At 42.7% G+C, this 24697-nt stretch overlaps 1 protein-coding gene across 1 annotated transcript in view; it reads left to right on the top strand.

Annotated features, from left to right (window-relative positions):
- Positions 1–20659: 20659 nt before the first annotated feature.
- slc2a13a (solute carrier family 2 member 13a) overlaps positions 20660–24697 on the top strand; it is a gene marked incomplete at its 3' end in the record, with an annotated part of 39587 nt that continues 35549 nt past the window's right edge. The window contains exon 1 of the mRNA XM_083691816.1: positions 20660–21240. Within this exon, the coding sequence (XP_083547942.1) occupies positions 20682–21240 (559 nt within the window). The 5' untranslated portion in view covers positions 20660–20681. The remainder of the gene's footprint in view (positions 21241–24697) is intronic.

Raw genomic sequence — 24697 nt, 5'->3', positions numbered from 1 at the left:
TGTTGTTGCTGTTGTTGTTGTTGTTGTAGGTTCAGTGGATGTAGGTGTCAAGACAGTTGTAGTTTGCAGAGAGGTGGTTGTTGGTGTAGTTGTTGTAGGTTCAGTCAATGTGGTTGTTGCTACAGTTGTAGGTTTTGTTGCTGTCGTTGTTGGTTGAAGTTCAGTTGTTGTTGTTGTTTTTGTTGTTGTTGTTGTTGTAGGGCCAACGGAGGTGCTTGACGAGACAGTTGTAGGTTGCATGAAGGTGGTTGTTGGTTCAGTTGTTGTGAATGTGGTTGTTGATTCAGATGTAGTTGTTGTAGGTTCTGGACATAGGGTTGCTGCTACAGTTGTAGGTTTTTTGGCTGTAGTTGTTGGTTGAGGTTCAGTTGTTGTGGTTTTTGTTGTTGTTGTTGTTGTTGTTGTTGTTGTTGCTGTTGTAGGCTCAGTGGATGTGGGTGTTGAGACAGTTGTAGGTTGCAGAGAGGTGGTTGTTGGTGCAGTTGTGGTGAATATGGTTGTTGATTTAGTTATAACTGTTTTAGGCTCAGTCGATGTGGTTGTTGTGACAGTTGTGGGTTTTGTAGATGTAGATGTTGGTTGAGGTTCAATTGTTGTTGTTGTTGTTGTTGTTGTTGTTGTAGGTTCAGTGGTGGTGGTTGTTGAGACAGTTGTCGGTTGCATAGAGATGGTTGTTGGTTCAGTTGTTGTGAATGTGCTTGTTGATTCATTTGTAGCTGTTGTCGGTTCAGTCGATGTGGTTGTTGTGACAGTTGTAGGTTTTGTAGCTGTAGTCGTTGGTTGAAGTTCAGTTGTTTTTGTTGTTGTTGTTGTTGTTGTTGTTGTTGTAGGCTCGATAGTGGTTGTTGAGACAGTTGTAGGTTGGATAGAGGTGGTTGTTGGTGCAGTTGTAGGTTTTGTAGCTGTAGTTGTTGGTTGAGGTTCAATTGTTGTTGTTGTTCTTGTTGTTGTAGGTTCAGTGGAGGTGGTTGTTGAAACAGTTGTAGGTTGCATGAAGGTGGTTGTTGGTTCAGTTGTTGTGAATGTGGTTGTTGGTTCAGATGTAGTTGTTGTAGGTTCTGGACATAGGGTTGCTGCTACAGTTGTAGGTTTTGTAGCTGTAGTTGTTGGTTGAGATTCAGTTGTTGTGGTTTTTGTTGTTGTTGTTGTTGTTGTTGCTGTTGTTGTTGTAGGTTTAGTGGATGTAGGTGTCAAGACAGTTGTAGGTTGCAGAGAGGTGGTTGTTGGTGCAGTTGTTGTTGTTGTAGGCTCAGTCACTGTGGTTGCTGCTACAGTTGTAGGTTTTGTTGCTGTAGTTGTTGGTTGAGATTCAGTTGTTGTGGTTTTGGTTGTTGTTGTTGTTGTTGTTGTTGTTGTTGCTGTTGTTGTTGTAGGTTCAGTGGATGTAGGTGTCAAGACAGTTGTAGTTTGCAGAGAGGTGGTTGTTGGTGCAGTTGTTGTTGTAGGCTCAGTCACTGTGGTTGTTACTACAGTTGTAGGTTTTGTTGCTGTAGTTGTTGGTTGAAGTTCAGTTGTTGTTGTTTTTGTTGTTGTTGTTGTTGTTGTAGGGCCAGCGGAGGTGCTTGACGAGACAGTTGTAGGTTGCATGAAGGTGGTTGTTGGTTCAGTTGTAGTTGTTGTAGGTTCTGGACATAGGGTTGCTGCTACAGTTGTAGGTTTTCTGGCTGTAGTTGTTGGTTGAGGTTCAGTTGTTGTGGTTTTTGTTGTTATTGTTGTTGTTGTTGTTGTTGTTGTTGTTGTAGGCTCAGTGGATGTGGGTGTTGAGACAGTTGTAGGTTGCAGAGAGGTGGTTGTTGGTGCAGTTGTGGTGAATGTGGTTGTTGATTTAGTTATAACTGTTTTAGGCTCAGTCGATGTGGTTGTTGTGACAATTGTGGGTTTTGTAGCTGTAGATGTTGGTTGAGGTTCAATTGTTGTTGTTGTCGTTGTAGGTTCAGTGGTGGTGGTTGTTGAGACAGTTGTCGGTTGCGTAGAGGTGGTTGTCATGAATGTGGTTGTTGATTCAGATGTACTTGCTGTAGGTTTTGTATATGTGGTTGTTGCTCCATTTGTATGTTCTGTAGCTGTTGGTTGAAGTTCAGTTGTTGTTGTTGTTGTTATTGTTGTTGTTGTAGGTTCAGTGGATGTGGGTGTTGAGACAGTCGTAGATTGCATAGAGGTGGTTGTTGGTTCAGTTGTTGTGAATGTGGTTGTTGATTCAGTTGTAGCTGTTGTCGGTTCAGTCGATGTGGTTGTTGTGACAGTTGTAGGTTTTGTAGCTGTAGTCGTTGGTTGAAGTTCAGTTGTTTTTGTTGTTGTTGTTGTTGTTGTAGGCTCGATGGTGGTTGTTGAGACAGTTGTAGGTTGGATAGAGGTGGTTGTTGGTGCAGTTGTAGGTTTTGTAGCTGTAGTTGTTGGTTGAGGTTCAATTGTTGTTGTTGTTCTTGTTGTTGTAGGTTCGGTGGAGGTGGTTGTTGAGACAGTTGTAGGTTGCATAGAGGTGGTTGTTGGTTCAGTTGTTGTGAATGTGGTTGTTGATTCAGATGTAGTTGTTGTCGGTTCTGGACATAGGGTTGCTGCTACAGTTGTAGGTTCTGTAGCTGTAGTTGTTGGTTGAGATTCAGTTGTTGTGGTTTTTGTTGTTGTTGTTGTTGTTGTTGTTGTTTTTGCTGTTGTTGTTGTTGTAGGTTCAGTGGATGTAGGTGTCAAGACAGTTGTAGGTTGCAGAGAGGTGGTTGTTGGTGCAGTTGTTGTCTGTTGGCGTAGTGATGCTGATGTAGGCCTAACAGCTGTAGTTGTTGTTTCAGTTATTATTGATTCAGTTGTTGTAGCTGTAGTTGTTGGTTGAAGTTCAGTTGTTGTTGTTGTTGTTGTTGTTGTTGTAGGCTCAGTAGATGTGGGTGTTGAGACAGTTGTGGGTTGCATAGAGGTGGTTGTTGGTTGAGGTGCAGTTGTTGTGAATGTGGTTTTTGATTCAGTTGTAGTTGTTGGCGGTGTTGTTGTGGGTTTCAGAGCTAAACAGAAATGTTACACAAATACATTTACACTCACATTCAACTCATTCACTTCAGATAATTTTGTTGTAGAGTGTAAAATTCTAACTTGTGAATAACGTATTCACACTTACCACAGTTCATTTTTCCTTGTTCACAAGTGCTGAAGACAGAGAACACAATATCAGATCACTGTAGCCTATTCCATCTCCAGTGTGTCAATTCAATTGCAATGTCTCATTGTACATTTTCTCATGTACATACAGTAAGTATAAAACATACAATACATGCACTGATATACTGTAGATTGGGTAGTTTACCAGGTCGAGGTGAGGGTCCGCACCACTGCCCCAGGTTGCATTACTGTCTCATTGGAATAACACGTGCATTTGTTCAGAGCAGAACATCTCTCAGTGTTTTCATCATAATATGGCGCCTCAGGTGGACATTCGGGGTAGCAGCCTGTGCACAAGGACAATTTGCAATTGCAATAAATACAACTATAGCTAATCACTACAAGTTAACATTTGAATCATCCACTTGTGAGTCCAATGTGGTACCTTCCAGCTTTCCGGTAAAAAGGTTGTTTTTGCCACAGGTCTTGACCGGTCCACAGGGCTCGTAGTGCCAGATACACTGGTCTTTCTTGTTGTAGTAGTCACAGTACACCGCTGTGGAGGTGGGAAAGAGATTAGAAAAGAGACAACTATCTCAGTGGGACATGTCTGTTTCAGTAAGGCTGACATCAAATAAAAGGGTGCAAAGGAATAGTCTTAAGCCCAGTGTTTACATGGCAGTGGTGTAAATCATATCTTTATATATGTCTCAACTTACACTCTGTACCAACCAGAGGATTATTCCTGGGATGTTTCAAGTAAAACGTTTTTATAAAATATCTAAATATTAGGCTGATGCCGACTGATACATACGACACATATCTGGCGTCCTCCACTTCACACAGACATCCTGGTCACTGCAGGCCTCTGCATACGCCGACACAGCCGTACAGAAGCCCAGGAACTTCCCCTCAAACTCACAGGAGCACGACTCCAACACACAGGCCTGGTAGTAGGGCTCCGGGTCCACCTAAGGCCCACAACATCAGAGGAAATGAACGGGTTGTGTCTCGCTGGTCAATCGTAAAAAATAAAGACACAAAAAACTTGATCATAATGATGATGATGATGATGACGATGACAACGCTGATGACGAAGATGAATATCAGGATGATGATGATGATGAATATCAGGATGATGATGATGATGATGATGATGATGATGATGATGATGAAGATGAATACCAGGATGATGATGATGACTATTATGATAACTATTGAATAGAGAGCATTCTGCCAGGTATCGTATGTATACAGTATACAGTCCGTCACGGTATGATGACAGCATGATGGATGACGGCATGGAACCTTCCGTGACCAGTGCATTACCTTCAGGTGGCACTCCTTGAAGGTGTCTCCTGTGAGGATCATGCATCGCTTCTCGGCCCAGGCTGAGCAGTAGGAGTAGCGCTGGCACGGGAACACCTCCGTGGTCACGTCAGAGCAGGGGGGAGTGGCCGTCTTCCAGCTGTTGCCAAACACCACGGGGCTGGACACCACTGAGAAGTATACAAACAATAATCTGTAATTCATACAATGTGCTTTCATTAATATATTTTAATTGAACACATTAAATCCAGCATGACTCCCCAACCGGGGCAATCTCAAGGTGCAAGTATTCTGAAAAATGAATAGGCAGAAACAGGCGTAGACCTAATCTGGTTAACAGTGCCAAAATATGAAACCCGAAAGTCAAAACAAGTCAAGTCAAATTATTATTATTTCACAGAACCTTAATACACTTTCAAGTAAAAAAGGAGATGAAATATAGTGTTACACAATACAAAAGAGAAAACACAATACACAATACAAAAAAAAACTAATTAAATAATGAAAATGTTTACCTGAGTAGCCCCTCATCTGCAGGTCGTTCATCTCATTGGAGTCAAAGTTCCCACAGAGACCACACACTCGACTCTGTGGGGTAAAACCAGAGACATTAGGAGATTTTGAGGTTAGATTTCTGAGCTAAGATTTCAGTTGTAACGGTGTTGATGAACCATTGTACTTGTTAGAATCCAATGATATGCTATGTTATTCACTGTAAAAAGATATTGGTCCAGAGGTCTAGTATGATTCTTAAAATGTATGCTTAAAATCTGTGAAAGCTGTACGATTAGAAAGATTCAGAAACTATGTGAGACATCAAAGCACAATTGAAAAATATATGGCACAAGGAAATCAAGAGAGGGTTTTCTACAGAGAGAGTTGGGTTGGGCTGAGAGCATCTGAGGTGAAGGATAAAATAAAATCTTTAAGAACTATATCAGTAAAAACAAAAAAATATCATAGCATGTACACAAAAAAACCCTCACCCTCCAGCGACTGTCCAGCATGATGGTCAGTCTTGTGTGTTTGTCCCAGATGAGAGTCATCCCTTTACTGGGGACTGAGACCATGATGTAGAGGCCCACGGTGTGGATGGAGTAGTGAGGCTCCCCCTCCAGAGAGGCCCCTCCCAGTAGCCGCCTCGTCACTTTCATGTCCCCCAGAGTCAGGCTGACTTCACCCTGAGACAAGAGGTTATGGTCAGGGTCATGTTATCATCATGTGAGGACATCATATCAACTTACAACATGTATACAAGGGAACCCAGATGAGTGAATGGATGGATGGATGGATGAAAGACTTACTAAATTAATGAATTAATTAAAGAGTAGACAAATAGGGCTTAGTACCATCAGGTCCAGCACTATGGTTCTGGAGCAGGTCAGAGCCTCGTCACAGCAGGGAACACTTGCCACTGTGACAGCAAACGAACCAGCCCCAGTTCCACAGTCATCCTAAGGTACACACACACACACACACACACACACACACACACACACACACACACACACACACACACACACACACACACACAATGCGAAGGGCTATAAAATCAAGTTAAAGGAATACAAATGCAACCCATATAACACATGTTATCAGAAAAATATAAACTCATTAGCAAGAGTAAACTAGGAGTAGAATTGGATTTCAGACCCCAACAAATATGCTCATCTCATATGAGCATATTACATAAACAGTAACAAACGGTCTACAGTACCATGACTCACCTCAACTAGGGTGTATTGGCAATTGCCGTCAAAGCGGTACCAGTTGGAGTCAAAGGTCTGGTAGTGTCCGTTCCCGTACACCTGGCACTTCCCTGGGCAAGACTCATCACTGCAGGTCCACTGGCCCTGATTACAGGAGCTGGGAGAGGAAGAGAGGCAAGCAGAGAGTCAACATCACATTCATGATCCTATTATCAGGGGTGGACTCAGGGATTTGGGGGCATGTTTCAAACTGCCACATAGTGTCTCACCAGGCACACACACTATGTTTATCACTCTCTCTCTCTCTCTCTCTCTCTCTCTCTTTCAAAAAACACAATTAACACAAAAAACACAATTTCATTAAAAAAAATAAACACCACCCAAAATCTGCATCGAGATATTCACTTTGGGACATGAGCTGCAGTTTCTACACACTTTCAACGTGTGAGGTCACGGTGTGGGCGGCAGCACACTCACCATGTTTTACAGTTGGTCTTTACACTCTGTCTGGCGCTGAACACTTTGCCACTGTACTCACAGGTACAGTTCTCCAGACTGACACACACTCCTGTATGGTCCTCATACTGGCCTTCTGGACAGTAACAGCCACTCTTACATGTCGAAGAGGCACTCTGGAAGTGAAGGATGTGGACAACGCATTAGAAGACTGGAAAGCTAATAATTACATCACACTCAGTAATATACAAACACACTGCATTTCAATGCTGATAAAAGCAATAGAAAATTATTCGATAAATCGATTTTTAGAGTGAAACTTACATCAGTGATTATGTTACAATTCTACTATTCATCTTTCTGTGGGTTCAGTAGCAACTAGAGTAATGTGATGTATGATCAGTCAAATCTCTGCTCATTAAGGGCTAAACAAAAGCACACATCTAATTTCTGAGGGTTGGGTTGACTTACTGGTTTGTGCATACTACTACAGGTTTTCTGAGCTGTGTTAACTGGAGAACTGGTACAATGCACACAAACTTTTCCTTTAGTACAACCTGAAGTAGACACAATGACATAGCATCAAATATTATTAAAACCGCCTGATTATCGACAAGGCTGCTGAGATTAAACAGATCTTCATAATGAGCAGTAAAAACAATTTACCACAATCCTCAGAGCAGCGCAGTACTCCATTCTCGCAATTGCTGTAAAACAATATAATGTTAGTATCAAACTTTGAACTGTACAATGTTGTACACAATGTACCTAAGAGTGAGGCATTCTAACTTCCTGTCACGAGACATCCTTCCTTCCTGCCTTCCTTAAAGTAATCAATAATAATATTTGCCATTTAGCTGACACTTTTATCCAACTTACATTGCAGTGAGTGCATACATTTTTCAGTATATATGGTCCCAGTGGGAAACGAACCCACAACCTAAGCGTTGTCAGCGCCATGCTCTACCAACTGAGCCACAGAGGACCACTCTTAGTTTATGAATGATCTAACGAAACGTAATAATAATCAAACTTTGAAGTGTACAATGTTGTACCTAAGAATGAGGCATTCTAACTTTCTGTCATGAGACTTGGCTCCTGTTCCAAAGGCACTGACAATCCTTCCTTCCTGCCTTCCTTAAAGTAATCACTGATCTGACGGGATTGGATCAGTCCAAACTATATAATGGAACTCCTGCTTTTGCTCGACCATATTGTGCTCTGTGTGTTCTGTCCTGGCCTCAGAGAAACTCACCAATGACGTCCATCGATGACAATAGGCCCAGGAGGTGTTGCGCCCCCCTGGTGGTGGCATGGGCATTGCGTCCTCGGGGTACAGGTGAGACCCCCGTTCAGGTGAGTGCCCTCCAGGCAGCCACACCCCTCCGCAGGTGCACACTCCACCCCACACCTGGGGTCAGGGCCAGCCAGGGAGAGGCAGGTGCGGTTGCAAGCCTGCATGTTGTAATCAAACCTCTGGTTCTTCTCACAGGATACAGCTGGAGATGAAATGACACCAATGTCAGCTGACAGGAACTGGTGTCACACACTACTTTGTCCACCGCGCCACCTCAGGGAACCGTGACTGGGCTCAATTGGAATGTCTATTCACTCATAGTGGAATGAGAAATCATCTTGGGAAAACAATGCACAGTTCTCAATTCATCAATTAAATTTCAGTTCATTTGGTCTATTGAGTGAATTAAAATTTGGATCAACCCCCATACCCTGCAGGGAACACTCTAGTCTAAAACCTATTTAAAAGAGGTCGCAACAGTTGAAAAGGAAGATGTGGAAGGTTCAGTGCCATGATTATACTCACTGCAGTTGGTGGCCTTTCTCCAGTCACCCACGGCAATGCCCTGATGGGTACATGCTTTGGCATAGTTTGCCAGGGCAACACACACAGCCTGCTGTAGGCCACTCCCATGGGTACAGGTTCTCAGGAGACAAGCCTGCAAACAGCAAGGCAACCATTACAAATACCAAGTCTATCCTCAAAAATATCAATTTATTTTGTTATTACAATACAAGTTAATATTATTTATTTATTATTATTATTATTTATTATCATAAAAATGTGTCATATTTCTGTCTACATTTTCCTTGCCTTGTGATAGTAGTCTGACGGTACATGATCGCGACACTTGGCAAAAGGCCCGCTGGGGTCTCTCAAGGGTTGGCACTTTTCATCTGCAAACAGTTCTGAGAGATCCACACAATATAAGAAGCATATCATCATGGTATATCTTAGTCTTGTAACTATATCTTAGTCTTGTACAGTACGCAACAAACAAATACCATGTCACCAGGCACAGGTCTATACAGTATTTCAACAGTCAATCCATTAGCTTCAGGTACATCTCTACAAATCATTTAGTCTACACTGAGAAAACGAGGTGCTACCTAGAACCATAAATGGTTTTTCGGGCCATCCCTATGGGAAAACCCTTTGAAGTATCCTTTTGGGTTCCATGTAGAACCGTTTCCACAGGAGGTTCTAAATGGAACCCAACATAGTTCTTCAAAGGGTTCTCCCACAGGGACAGCTGAAGAACCATTTGGGAACCCTTTTTCTAAGTGTAGTGACAGTACCGTTGCTTGTGCTGATGCAGACTTTGGGTATGTTAACCGTGCAATCCCCGACACTCCAGGAGAGGGCAAATGGCTGCACTGAGTTCTCTACTATGCCACTGCTGGTGGTGAAATCGTCTACTGTGTCACCATTGTAGTTTCCACAAAGTCCTAGAGGAGAGAGACCAGTTAAGGAACACAAAAGGTTTGTGTAACCTAAGAACATTGGGTAACCACTGATTGACGAATGAGTATACACACAATATGAAGCCATTATGATGGATTAGTGAGAAGACCAAAATACCCTGAATTTTTCCAGCATTGCTTCCTGGTACGGAAATATACAGCTGGATTTCTGGGGACATTTGGACTTGAATCTTCATCCCAAAGGAGGTGTGCACCTGAACGTACATAGATGACTGCCAGTATACCTGGACATGCTCTGAGTGATAGAAAGGACATATGACCCATACATTGTTAATAACATTATCAGTCATTTTTTCCCATTGTTATAACATGTAACAATGCATTCATAGGCATTCTTATTCATTCATGACATATTCATTCATATATAGCATTCATATTCATAAATGACATATTCATGTATATAAAGCATTCATATAACATTTGGCCATGATAATATGAGATCATCTGTTATCATATCTTACTAAACGAGTGCAGTTCTTACCAGACTGGTGCAGCTCAATGATTTCCTTCTTCTTAAACTGTACACTGTTTGGGGTGAATGTGTAGGTTTCCTGCAATTGAAATACATACACATGAATGTTATTTTCTTGATTATATCACATACATTGACTTTAACAGGAAACATTGGGTGACAGTTACAGTCCAAGCCAACAAGCAGTACCTGGTAAATCTGAAGCACAGCTTTTTCGATAGAGGGTGTCTTCTCAGAAAACTGAATCGTTATAGTCCAGTTGAGTCCCTGTTCATGGGCAAGAAGGAAGAATATGATGAGGAATATGACAATTAATATATACAGCGAACACATCAGCAGATACTTATAACTGAAAATGGTTGTGGAGAAATAGAAATAACATACCTTTGAAGCCACATACGTGCATTTACCAGGAAGTGGATACTGCTTTCCATCAAATGTCGTCACGAATTGCCCTTCAATCAGACATCTTGATGGGCAGGTGTTCTTAGAGCAGCTCCACTTGCCATTTTGACACATGCTAAAGAGAGATTGATTAATTGAGAGATTGATATATGATCATTACTATTTCATAGTATACCTGATATATTTACAATAACAGGATAAAGTCAGCCTCTCTCACCAGGACTGGCATTTGCAATAGCGTATCTCCCCTTGTGAGTAGCTTTTCCCGTCGTATACACAGGGGCAGTCTGACACACTCAGACAATGATGACCATCCGCTTGATCATCCAAGACCTTACCTACAGTAGAATATACATACACATATAGTCATTGAAAACCCTCATGAACCTAAAAGACCTCAAGACTGAAAGAAGCAATTAAGAATGAACAGACACACACACACACACACACACACACACACACACACACACACACACACACACACACACATCCTTGTACACCTTCACCTATTTTCATACTGTCTTATTATGATCGATTGAAATTACTGTGTATAAATGATGTGTATTGACCAGGCTTTATGTATTGAGTATATACAGTATATAGGCTATATGAAGCCACATAACATTGAAGATGGAGGGCCTACTACACTGTACTCTACCTTCAGGGCAGACACAGGTGTTGGTGATATCCTGGTCGCTGGTTCTGGGGGTAGGGTTGGAGCAGGTGGGAACGAACGCCTCACCCTGTTCCTTAAAGCTCAGGTCGCCTGGACAACTAGGCTCAGCTGGATTAGAACAGATAGACAAGTCTTTAAGCATTTATATTCAACTCAAACATATCAATGTGATTACTTTTTTAATAACTGAATAACAAAAAGAAGACAAGTATAAACAACATTATTTTTAAGTGTTAATAAATAAAGAGACTGGTTGGGCCAAATGTTGAACAAATAAAACACACATAGGGAGGAACTAACAATAATGTACACCAAGCAAAACAGGGAAATGAATTACAGGGACAGCACAGAAAGAAACATACCAAGTCACACATTACAAGTCTGCCTAAACAGACTAAGAGATAAAGAGACTAATGGTTTTCTAAATATCAATAACTTACAGCATTGTGTTACTCTCCTCCAGAATGTCCAAACAGCGCTTTTCTTCCCACACTGTTGGGCGACTTCTTTGAAAAACACACATTTCACATGTTCGTCCTGTTCATAGCCATAGATATTCTCCTCACACAGCTTGATATAGTCTGGAGTTTTTCTCATGAGGCACTGGATAGTGTAGGACATGAACTCTCTGCACACCTACAAAATGATGAAGTATAAAGTAAAAAATATATAGTTTACTGTTCAGACATCTAGAATGCTGTATAACAATTAAAGGGATATTTCACCTAAATTACTAAATCACATATATCGTTCCTTACCTTGAAAGGCATCCATGAACAAGGATGTTTTTTGGTAAAAAATAAAATAAAATAAATTCTAATAGTTAGTATAGAGTAGTATAATGCCAATAGTTTGTGGTTAGCAGTTAGTCCTTGTCCATAGACTGCTTTTAGGGTGAGGAACCAAATATGTGATTTTGTAATTTGGTGAACTATCCCTTTAAGTGCAATGCACAGCAATACAGAATCATCAACAGTTGCCACATGGCAGCATCGACAACACTACACTATGTCAGTTATACCGTGTTCATCTTGGAGATGGCGTCTTTGGTCTGACATGTGTCATCAGAAAGCGCACTCTTTGAAATCAGCTGTGGTGGATCATCTAATGTCACAAAAAAGAGATAATGTTATGAGGGTACACCTAGAATACAATTGGCTATTGAAGTCCCGTGTCATAAACTGCAGAATGTAAACCTAACTGGAGGCACATATACCTGGAATATCAGATTGTCCACAAAGCCCGGTCATCCCACTGACAAGTTCTTGCTCCAGTTCTACCTGTGAGAGAGGAGACAGACCAGGGAGCACCCAATCAATCAGAATCCTTTATTTGAACGACTATAACATGCCTAGAAACCATAACTAAATTAAATTAATAAAACATTTATTACAAAGAGCTGTAATTATTCCTAATATAATGAAAACAGGAAATATCGATTTAATCTAGTGTTCAACAAACCACTTGACAATAAGCAAGTTACAATTTACTCAATATATGTTCTCGAGTTCACCCAATATATACAGTACGTAATTCATGCATTTATTTCTGTATTTGTGTGTACAATTATTTCTGTATTAATTTATTTATCATTATGGCAGGTTTGGTCTTCCATAGCTGGTATTCATTCCCTCTCCCGGCCGAGTCGTACACCGCGTACTGCGCTGGACCGTGTTTCATTTGGACTTTAGGCCGACTGTGAAACGGTGTGTGGACCAACATCATAAAAGTCAGAAAACGACAGTGGCCCAGCTCCAGCGGCCCAGATTAAAGTCTGGTTATCTGGGAAGTTTTATGCAACATTCCATGGTCTCTCCATACAGTGTCGACTCCATGGCATAGGCTAACAAATGCGCATCCATAATGTTCTCTAAATAGGCGAAGTGAGTGGCAAAATATTTACTTCAAATATTTAGCTTGACAACTTCGTTAACCTTGGGGCGAAAGTTCAGGATTTTATCTGTTTTGTATTTACTTGGCAAACTTAACTGAAAGGGTTTTGGGGGCCAAACAGTTATATATTACCATAACCAGTCCAGAGGTGACAAGTGTCTCCTGTTCAGTCAGTCACTAATGTCGGTTTAACATTGTTTCATGAAAAATGGTAATACATTAAGTTTGGTGTAATTGGATGGCTCCGCTCTGTATAGCTGCCCGCCTGAAGTTTAACAACATAGAATACAATAATATAAAGCAGGGAGGCCATAACTTATCAAACCCCCCGTAGGTAAGTAAATACAGAGCGACCAAGGACGAAGAAGTGAAACTGTCATAGCCAGTGGCGTTTACACTGTATTCCATACATCTGAATTAGCTGTTTGTCACCTGCACCGTTTGAGCCAGTGGCGCTTTCATTGTTTGCCATACGTTAAATCAGCTGTCTGTCACCTGGGATGACTTACTTACTTAGCTTACCTGCAGAATTTTGTTGGGGCTATTTGAAATGCAAATATGTGGTTAAAAGGTGTTGTGAGGGTGTTAAAAGGTGTTGTCAATCTCTACTGTCTCTATCCCAATAAATGCAGAAATGCCCTAAAAACATCTATAAATAAAAAGGTATTGTAGAGTGAGTGCCATGTGAGGCTAGTGGAGGTGTGTGTGTCAATAGGGGCACTGGGAGTAGGAAGACAGACAGAGAGGGAGAGAGACCCTCAAGGGTCACAAAAAATAAGATGAATGAACTCTGATCAAATGAATAATATGCTCTTATGATATTGATGAATTGCATTGAGACAGCTTGTTCATTTTGGGAGAGGGGCAATATCCAAGTTGCCCAAAAGCTAAGTAGCAAAGTTGCCAAAAAATGCACCAAGAGTGCACCAAATTGCAGTTTCTAGCTGTTGGAAAGCTGGAAACAAATCTATTAGGGAAGGATTCCACCTTTATATGGGTTGCCTGGTTACGGCCCTGTATGTGTGTGCCTGTCTGTGTGTGTGTGTGTGTGTGTGTGTGTGTGTGTGTGTGTGTGTGTGTGTGTGTGTGTGTGTGTGTGTGTGTGTGTGTGTGTGTGTGTGTGTAATGCCAGTGATCTCTCACCCAGAGGGAGTCGATACCCCCAGCCACACTGTGCCAGGTGACAGAGAGAGGGAGGATGGTGCTCCTCAGCTTGGTGTAGATGCCGTATCTGAAGATGTGCTGATAGGTGTGATCATACGGAAGTGAGACGCTGTGAAGGAGAATCAGGGACAGTACACTCAAAAAAAGGGGGTTTTCATTTGTCCCTGTAGGGACACTATTTGAAGAACCCTTTTGGGTTCCATGTAGAACTATTTTGGGTTCCATGCAGACCCTTTAGGGTTCCATTGAAAAACCTCTGTGGAAAGGGTTCAACATGGAACCCAAAAGGGTTCTTCAAAGGGACTTCTACAGAGACAAATGTAGAGGCCCTTTTTTGGTACTAACTATTAAAACTAAATTAAGGAGTCTAGAAAGTCAGAAACAGCCATTTGAAAAAGAAAATGAAGGCATTGTACTAAAAAAAAAACATTGTTCTACACCAATGAGCTTTAAAGTGAAAACGCTAAAGCTTGACTGTGCATTTTCTTTGTTTGAGGGTAGTGTACAATTTAGACTATGGATCTTTCCAGATCTAGTAAAAGGGGCTTATTGGAAATAAAATGTCTAACAATTACAATTAAAAGTGAATGAATAGAGATTAAAGACACTTCACTCTTCGAGCTCTCTAATAAATCATGAAAAATGTTCCTGAGGAAAGAAACAAACCTGTTCTTTCCGACAACCACAGTGCCATTCTGCAGGACGGTCGTGATCTTGTTGACGATGATCTCCACTCGGACCAGTAGACCGTTGTCACCTCGCTGCGTGGTGACCTCAAAGTCCACCCGTTTGTAAGTGAAGCGAGTGAGCGTGAAAGGGCAAGTGGAGCGCACGTAGAACGATGTTCCTTCGAAAGTCTGGACGACCCCACTGCCGAAGGTCTTGCATTTCTCTGGAAAGAAATCAGAGAAGTGTAATGCAGTAATCAACAAGCACAGACGATCCACATTTGAGACTGATATACAGTAGTACTTGACTTACTCAGAATTGTTTCAGTGGAGGACACTGAACCGACTGGTCCTAGAACTAGAAACAAGAAAACACACTAGAATTAACTTTGTACAATAAGTGATAATTAATGACTACACGTCATGAAATAACACAGTTTTACTACATACAGTAAAACACTATATTCTATATAATATGGGTGGACCGCAAAAGACTGGGTGGTCTGAGCCTACAGTTAAATTAATTACATCAAAACATTTTAAATTAATAATTTTCATTCATCAATAAATCCAAACCAACTTGTGTAATGTGTCTCCATAAAGAAAATGAGGCACACTCATTTGTGCACAAAAAAAAAAATACAGTATCTACAGTTTAATTCAATTCAGTAAAGTATTTAGTTAATTAGTTAGTTAGTTAGTTAGTTAGTTAGTTAGTTAGTTAGTTATGTCACTGTAAATACTTTGCAATGCACAAATGAGTAACTTCTGAGTAACACCACAAAATATAAAAACAACATCTACAGTTTAATTCAATTCAATATGACTTTAGTTAGTTATTTCACTGTAAATACTTTGCAATGCACAAATCAGCCCTCCAGAATAAACTTAAACTGTATCCAAAACCAAACACAGTCAGACATGTGAAGAGCATACAGTACCTGAGAGTAGAGACAAGAGTACCAGCAGCATCCACCTCTGAGGACACATGGTCTCTGATTGTCAGTCTGAGGAAGACAGAGAGCTGCAGCAGCAGAGCAAGAGTGACAAACATCCTCTGACTCTGTCTTATATACCCTCCACTATCCACCTGCTTTGAATAACACCAGGATCTGAACCTCAAACATTCAACTCAAACAACTCCTTCCTCTGGGTTAGTCTTAATAGCAATTAGGAACACAATGTGAGAGCAAACATAACTTTGGTTAACCCCTCCTTTAGGAATTGAATCTTTCTTTCATATCACTTATCAGGTTCAATGTGAAGAAGAGGGATATAAGAAGGGTTAAGAAATATTGATATTCTCAGGGAACAGTGATTCTGACAAGATGCTCACAAGGGAGATTAGCAGGTAGCAGGATGTGGCCTGTAATTTGTGTGATTTGAAATAAGACACCGATTGCTAGCTCAATCACGTTAACACTGTCTTACAGAGAAATTTCATCTTAAAACAGTGTGCAATCATCCCCTGGTACACAGTGCAGTTTGACTACTAAAATGTAATTTATATCAATAATGAACCCTCAGGATTATGTCTTTGCAGTCTGTATTGTATCTGAAGTATTACTGGACAGGCATTTAATCACAGTGAATAACATCTAGTTAAGGAATTGCTCGGAAAAAAGATAGTTTTGTCTTCACGTGCTCCCTTAAACAGTGCTGTCTATTTGAACATGTGCTCTATCTTACCATCAACATACAATACAATACAAGCAACAATTGTTTACCCACCCAAAAGAAGAGGAACACCTGAGTGTCTTGAGTTTCACCTGTAGCATTTTCCATAATAATGAGACACCAGAATGAGTTGTCATAAGAATAAGTAAGCATTCTGATGTTTGTTTATGAAAATCTGGTAAGAAAATGTGACTTGAGAAATATTAGGCAGGGGTTATAGCATTCTGTCAGGAATCAGGATGTTTACATTTACATTTACATTTTTGGCATTTAGCAGACGCCTTACAACAATACATTTGTTTAAGTAAGTGAATCATCTATCCAAAAGACCAAAAGATCATAAGACAAAGTAATCAATGCTCACACCAGGGGCCATTGGCATTCTTAATGCCAGTAGGCTATTTTTTTTATTTATTTTAAATATATTTTATTAGCAGGGGAGTAGCAGGGGAGAAGAGGTCTCAGGGTTAGGGTTAGTATAGGGGGGGGTAGTGAGGGTGAAGCGGTCTTTAGGAGGGATTGTTAAGATGTAGCTTGAAGAGATGGGTTTTCAATCTACGGCGGAAGATTGGAAGTGACTCTGCAGTCCTGACAGTGGTGGGAAGCTCATTCCACCAGCGGGGCGCCAGGACAGTGAAAAGCCATGACCGAGTAGCGTGGCCACTGCATCCACGTAGAGGCGGCGGTGCCAGGTGGGCAGCCGAAGTGGACGAGCGGAGTGATCTTGCAGGGGTTTGGGGGCTAACCATTGCTTGCAAGTAGGGAGGGGCTGTTCCCTTTGCCGCCCGGTAGGCAAGCACCAGGGTCTTGAATTGAATGTGAGCTGCTACCGGGAGCCAGTGGAGGGTGCGGAGGCGGGGCGTGACATGGGAGAATTTGGGGAGATTGAACACCAGACGAGTGGCAGCATTCTGGATGAGCTGCAGAGGCCTGACAGAGGAGGCGGGGAGTCCGGCCAAGAGTGTTTGGACCAAAAGTTGTGCTGCTTCTCTGGTGAGGAATGGACGTATCCTTCTGATGTTGTAGAGGAAGAATCTACAGGAGCGTGCTGTCGCTGTGATGTTCGCCACACAGGATAAGTGGTTGTCAAGGATCACCCCAAGGTTCTTGGCTGTATGGGAGGAGGTCACAGTAGAGTTTTCTACTGTGATGGAGAAGTCTTGGAGAGGGCAGGCTTTCCCTGGGAGGAAGAGCAGCTCAGTCTTGTCAAGGTTGAGCTTTAGGTGGTGGGCTGACATCCAAGCAGAAATGTCTGCAAGACATGCCGAGACACGTGTTGCCACCTGTGAGTCAGAAGGGGGGAAAGAGAGAAAAAGTTGAGTGTCATCTGCATAGGTGTGGTAGGAGAAACCATGTAAAGAAATGACAGAGCCGAGAGATTTGGTATAGAGAGAACAGTAAAGGCCCAAGGGCAGAGCCCTGGGGGACACCAGTGGTGAGGGGTCGTGGAGAGGACAGCGATCCTCTCCATGTCACCTGGTAGGAGCGACCGGCCAGGTAGGATGCAAACCAGGAGAGTGCAGAGCCAGAGATGCTCAATTCTGAGAGGGTGGAGAGAAGGATCGGGTGGTTTACTGTGTCAAATGCAGCAGACAGGCCCAGGGGAGGTGATACAAACAGCATGGAATTCAAAGGAGGATATGGACAGGTGTGACAGGGGAAGGACATTGTGTGACCACTTAGGCGAGATGAGTCCTGTTCCTCCTCCTCGACCAGAGAGTCTAGGGGAATGAGAAAAGGAGTAGGCATCAGAGAGGGCTGCCGGAGTAGCTGTGTTATCCGGTGTAATCCATGTCTCTGTGAGAGCAAGGAAGTGGAGAGACATGAAGCAGGCATAGGCTGAGATAGCCTCTGCTTTCCAGACCGCTGATTGGCAGTTCCAAAGTCCTCCCGTGACAGTGAGGTCGTGGTCAGTTGAGCATGGTGGGTAGATTAGATTGGAAGGGTTGTGAGTGGAGGTGTAGCGTCGATGTGTCCTCCTAATGGAGGACACATCGACCTAGTCAAATCGATGTAGTCCAAATGTAGATATAGATCAACAGGACTCTTGGAAATGTTACGGTCAGATCTAATGAACCCAGGCAAATATAAAATACAAATATAAAACAAAGCAAATATAAAACACAAATATAAAATAATAAGGTATTTAATGAGGGGCAAGCAGGGAACGGGACAAACAGGGGGGAAAGGCAAACAAGGTAGGGCAGGCAGGCAGGCAGGCAGGCAGACAGACAGGGCAGGCGGACAGGCAGACAGACAGGGCAGGTGGGCACGCAGGGCAGGCAGACCAGGCACACAAGGCAGGCGGGTAGTATGGGTAGGCAGGCTGACAGGTAGACTGGTGGATAACCGGGTAAGGTTTCTGGAAGATAAAGGAAAGATAATCAAAACAGAGTGTACACACGAAGACTACGTATTTACTAAACTAAGAGGCCAAGAACGGGACTAACGTGTAGAAACACTAAACAACGATCTGGCAATGAGTGGATGGGAAGCCGGGGTTTAAATACAGCCAGGTGATGAGTTGATGAACAGCAGGTGTGTAGATCGGGCAGGTGGAGATGATGAACTGAAACAAGAACCGGAGCCTGGCCACGCCCACACACAACACACACAGACAGACACAGACAGACAGGAGAGAGGGAGGCACTGGCACCGACTAGGAGGAAGTGGAGGGCGTGACAGGAAGATTAGCCTATGATGGGTTAAAAGAGATTACATTTTGACATTTTTTACATTTAGCAGACGCTTTTATCCAAAGCGACTTAGAACAAGCACATTTGTCTAAAGTAAGTGAATCATCTATACATCAGTCATCATAGGCAAATTTCTATGCTTGGACAAGGTGCCATAGGCAGTCACAATGCTAGAAGAAGGGAGAATTCCGATTGGAGGATCTTAATGAACAAACAACTGACTGCTGTGCTTTGGGACATATTCCGTTCATAGAATGATATAACAACTGTCCCTAAGGCAGTCAGTCATTATCCTCCAGCCTCCCTAATGGACCAATCATGGGCCATTATGAGGCATTTCAGAATGGGGGAGGGGGTGCAGACTATAGCCATTCCAATGTTGTCATATTGATTGGGAGGAAAAAACATCAGTACACTATACAGTATCATTTCTCACTACAGTGTTAATGTGAGTTTAACTAAATCAATAATAGACAGGAAGGAATTCAATGTTGAGCCCCTTTAAATTAACCTTTGCACTCTTGTCACTTGTGTTGACAATCCTAATTTCAACCTAACAAAACATATGCAGTTCAAATACAGTAGGCCTATATCAATTAGAAAGGAAAGGAACTGGGTTATTGGGCTGCTACAGTATAACCCTGTCTCCTGCATCCACTAGGCCTACTGTGGACATATAGTATAATATAATGTAGCCTACACAGGTGAAATTCAGGCCGATGGAATTGTATTATTCAAGTTTTATCCTGCAGATGGCACAAGCATCTTTTAAGGAAATGAGGAAGCAGAAAACAGAAGGGAAAAGGACAAAGCAGAAACACCCATTTCACAGCAAGCTTCTTGGTTATAGAGGGTGTGTGACCACAAGCTACTATTGTAATAAATCAAATCAAATCAAATCATATTTGTCAAATCAAATTACTGAGGCAGTGTCAGTAGAGTGGGGGGGGGGCTGAGGTAGTGTCATTTGAGGGGGGGGGACTGAGGTAGTGTCAGTAGAGTGGGGGGGGCTGAGGTAGTGTCAGTTGAGGGGGGGGACTGAGGTAGTGTCAATAGAGTGGGGGGGGGGACTGAGGTAGTGACAGTTGAAGGGGGGGGCAGACTGATGTAGTGACAGTGGGGGGGGGGGGGGTATAAAATCGAATTACATAAACAGGCCTATGGGTAGTTGATGTCAATTGCTGTCACATTGCGGTCACATGCAATATACACAGTCAGTGAACCTTGAACATTGCGTGATATTGATAAGAATTCCCAATAGAAACCTACATTTCCAAACATATTGAATTGTTGTATTTTCACCACACTGCCTGAAACAGAGGCAAGTAGGCCTACAGTATTATTTACGTCACCGCGACGCTGGCAGTGACGAACTCACCAACTCCTCCTCGCCTTACCTTTGGCTGCTCTGTTCATCGTCACAGTGCTGAGCAGCCCTCATCAGGACCACTGAGATGACACTCCTGTGACCGAGGCTGGAGAGAGCAACTTCTGTCAACTCGAACTAACCCACTAATCTTTAGCGATACGTTTTGGACAACAGCGGTGGGAACCGGTTTGGATAGCCTGCGTGACGCGTGTGTTTACAACTTGACTTTGTGCAAACAAACCATTCTCATTCAACAACCAACCAACTACAGTTCTGCGAACATTTCGTGGCTTTCCCTTATGTCCCGAAAATCGAGCGACAATGACTATAATCTTCGTAGTATGAGCAACCTGATGGGTGAGAGGAGGAAGAAAGTGAACGACGATGGAGAGCGGAGTCTCATCAAAGCTCCGTCCAACGCGAGCATCAACAGCCAGGCTGCCTCTGCCGCCAATACTACAGCCTCTACAAGTGCAACCTCGACCGGGGACTTGGAGAGAGCCGCCCGCAAACAGTTCCAGCAAGATGTCACACCTGCGTTTGTTTACGTTCTGGCCGTGTTCTCCGCGCTGGGGGGCTTTCTGTTCGGCTACGACACCGGGGTAATCTCGGGAGCTATGCTCCTACTCAAGAAGGAGATGAATCTGAGCGCTCTGTGGCAGGAGGTGCTGATCTCAAGTACTGTGGCTGCGGCAGCCCTGTCCGCTCTGGCGGGCGGGTTACTGAACGGGCTTTTCGGGCGCAGGGTCTGCATCCTTTTGGCAAGCTTCATGTTCACGGCCGGAGGAATAGTCTTGAGCGCCGCTCCTAATAAGGAAGTTCTCCTTGTCGGACGACTCATTGTCGGATTGGGACTTGGTAAGGTGTTCAGTTTCTGTGCCACGTTTCACCTTACGATAACTTGTCTGATTACTTTGTGCACACATCACTTAAATACAAGTCAATTATAATGTAAACGACAACGAATAAAACTATTGACCTTAGCAAAAGCTCACCTGTAGCTCAGCCTACAGGTCCTACGGGCCAGTCCTGCATCCAGGCTACTACTAACCTGATGGAGTTCCCGCCAAGCACGTGCACGTGCCACTATCAATGTACGAGCCTGAAACCACTGATATACCGATACACATCAATAATCGAAAATCGCCAACAAAATCATACAGGTATGACATATCAATCCGATGATGAGGGTCATATTTGAAAAGATAAATCAATAGGAACAAGTGAGTTAGTTGGTATGCTATTTCACATTGAATATGGAGAATTGAAAATGGGCCTTATTGATACCTCATACCTGCGAATGCACGGAATAGCAGTAGACCCTCTCTCATGTAGCCTACAAGCAGACTGGTCCGTTGACTTTGATGAACGTACTTTTTAGCAGTCCACTGCCCACCAGATATAATCATACATTTCTATTTATGAGATATACTACCCCTCTGATAAACTGTGTAGGATATGCTTGATTGATATTATGCTTATTTTTCATCTGGCAGTTGAGATATACACATCATGAGATATGTCCCCATTCATGACCTATACTTTAGTATTCTGGATCACACATTGAGAATGACCTCTCAAAACATGGGCCCCTTCTTTTGCAGCCCCCTCTTCAACCTACTCCCCTCTAACCCTAACCCTAACCCTAACCCTTCAACCTACTAACCCTAACCCTAACCCTAACCCTAACCTTAACCCTAACCCTTCCCTTCCAAATCACTGACCCAATAAGTTTAGATAAGTGAAAGCAAGGGTTCCACACTATATCTTAGGCCTTCACCTTTGGTATTAGATCAGTGATTAGGCTATAGTGAGGAAAGAAGGAGGCATTATAGAAGATTCATACACTTAGGTCATACACCCACGATTCATACACCCAGGTGTATCAGTATGACAAGGACATACAAATAGAATGAGTAGAATGGACGTGCATTCTATTTTCAGGGCATTTCTGCTTTATTGGGATAGAGACAGTAGAGATTGACAGGAAGGATGGGAGAGAGAGGAGGGATGACATGCAAGACGTGTCGAGGGTCGGCATTTTCTACACATGGTCCAAGAGGTCCTCATGTCAGCTGCTGGATTCTGTAGACAGTTGTCAGGGTGACTGCTGGTCTCTGTCTGCATTCTATCTGTTTTCCTCACTTCCATCTCCATGGAGGTTGTATTATTTTTTTTACAAGGTTTCACGCTGTATGGCATACGATCATAATTCAATGTTCCAGGCTTATTTATAGCAACTGTACTTAGGCATGAGTCATATCCTTGAACGACGCTTTTGATTGGGAATGAAGACTGGCGTTCCATGCTAAGTAGTCATTGATGAGCCACATTTCTGTATCCTTGTGCCTGAGAGAAGCATGTTCGAAGGACGTGTGCTGTTTTGGATTCGCTAGATTGAGCTCCTTAGATGCAGAGAAAGTGTTTAGTGAACTCATTCAATCCAAAGAGATGATGTGGATCAACATTTAGATATTCTAACAAAAGCATAGTTCAATTTTAAACCTAGAACATCTAGTGTGCAGATCAGAGGTTTTTGCATATAGGATAAAGTGTTCGGGGAATAGGGTTTCTCTGTAAACTGTACAGTCGTTGGTTGGTACTGTATATTTCTAACTAAGAAACATTCACTATTGTAGTCAAAAAAGCCCTCTTTATTTTTTCGTCTCTGAAGGAAGCAACTGAACAGATACAACTGAGCAGTCTGCCTAAGAGAATATGAATGAGCCTTTTATCTTTTGAACCCAAATCACGCTGTTATTTCCCACACTGCAGACTCCCACTCACACACCCATGCCTTCCCCTATATTATCCCACAGACACAAATCATCTACGATATTGAATTTCCATTAGACCAAAGATTGACCAAGGTGGCCATTTAAAATAATAAATTGTTCAGGTCATGAGGGTTGACTGTAACATTAATATAATTGCTCACCTCTTAACTTTCCCTCTCAGTCTATTCACACAGACCGACCTTCAATACAACACATGGACTGCCACAGTCATAATTCAAGGCTTTTGCACCCCAATTAGGCTGCACAGCCAGTAACAAGGCATATTTTCCAGGTTTAATTATTCTATCCATGGCTGTCACACATCCAGGAGCATTTACATGATGGCTCTTAATAAATGGAATTGCTTAGCATTTCTGAGAATCCATAAAGGTCAATTCTGCTGTTTGTCAAACTCCAGAAATGGCTTACCTTTTCCCTGATCTTTCACCATACGCCTCCGGTTTGTCCATTTCCGTCCAATTATTGTTGAGCTGACCTTTTGGATGAGCACATGGGAATACTAGGGTGTGTTCTGTGATAAGAGACTGGTTTAGCAGTCTTCATTGAACAACCGTGTCAGAGAGGATATATTATTGACAGGCATTTATCACCTGACAGGTACAATTTCACATTCCACACTATTTATCTGAATCATGAGTTTTGTTGCTGTGGATCGGGTGTGGATCAGGTATTCCAATATGATTCTCCTTTTACCCCACAGTCTTAGAAGAAAAAAACACTACCTAGAACCAGAAAGGGTTCTGTCCCTGTCCCTGTGGGAGAACCCTTTGAATAACTCTTCTAGGTTCCATGTAAAACCCTTTTCCACAGACGGTTCTAAATGGAACCCAGAAGGGTTCTACATGGAAGCCATAAGGGTTCTTCAAAGGGTTCTCCCACAGTGACAGCCGGGAAACCCTTTTGGAACCCTTTTTTCCAAGAGTCCAGTGTAATACCAATACCAACCAGTGTTTTGTTCTTCAATACATTGTTTCAGAGATTGCACGCAATCGTGCATTGAGTGTCAGTGTGACCTTCTCTCACAGTGCCTGGCTGCTACTTACAAAGAGCTTTACCAAGAGTGCCCTTCTTCTAACAAGTGCACTGATCTTTGACCAGCACTTTTGAGATCAGAGGAGAGTCTAGAACAGCCAGCGTGGAATGCTCATTGGTGTGTGTGCATGTGCTTATGTGTGTGTGAGTGTGTGTGTGTGTGTGTGTGTGTGTGTGTGTGTGCATGTGTGCGCGCGTGCGTGCGTATATATGCGTTTGTGCGTGTGTGTGTGTGTGTGTGTGTGTATGCATTTGTGTGTGTGTGTGTGTGTGTGTGTGTGTGTGTGTGTGTGTGACTCTCTCTCTTTCCCTCTCTCTCTTGAGCCTAGAAGCCTGGCAGACTAGGCTCGAGTTTCTCAAGCTGCGCTGTCCTTGGTGCTGAAGAGAGAGAGCCAGGGTAATGAATGGCGGTTGGCTGTGGCTGTGTCTTGGTCCTGATGGTGGCTCCACATGTGTCTGAGTAGAGGCTAGGGGAGACCAGAGGG

The sequence above is a fragment of the Argentina silus genome (genome assembly GCF_951799395.1).
Source record: "Argentina silus genome assembly, chromosome: 20".
Taxonomy (NCBI): Eukaryota; Metazoa; Chordata; class Actinopteri; order Argentiniformes; family Argentinidae; genus Argentina; species Argentina silus.
This window is presented reverse-complemented; position numbering and strand designations above follow the sequence as displayed.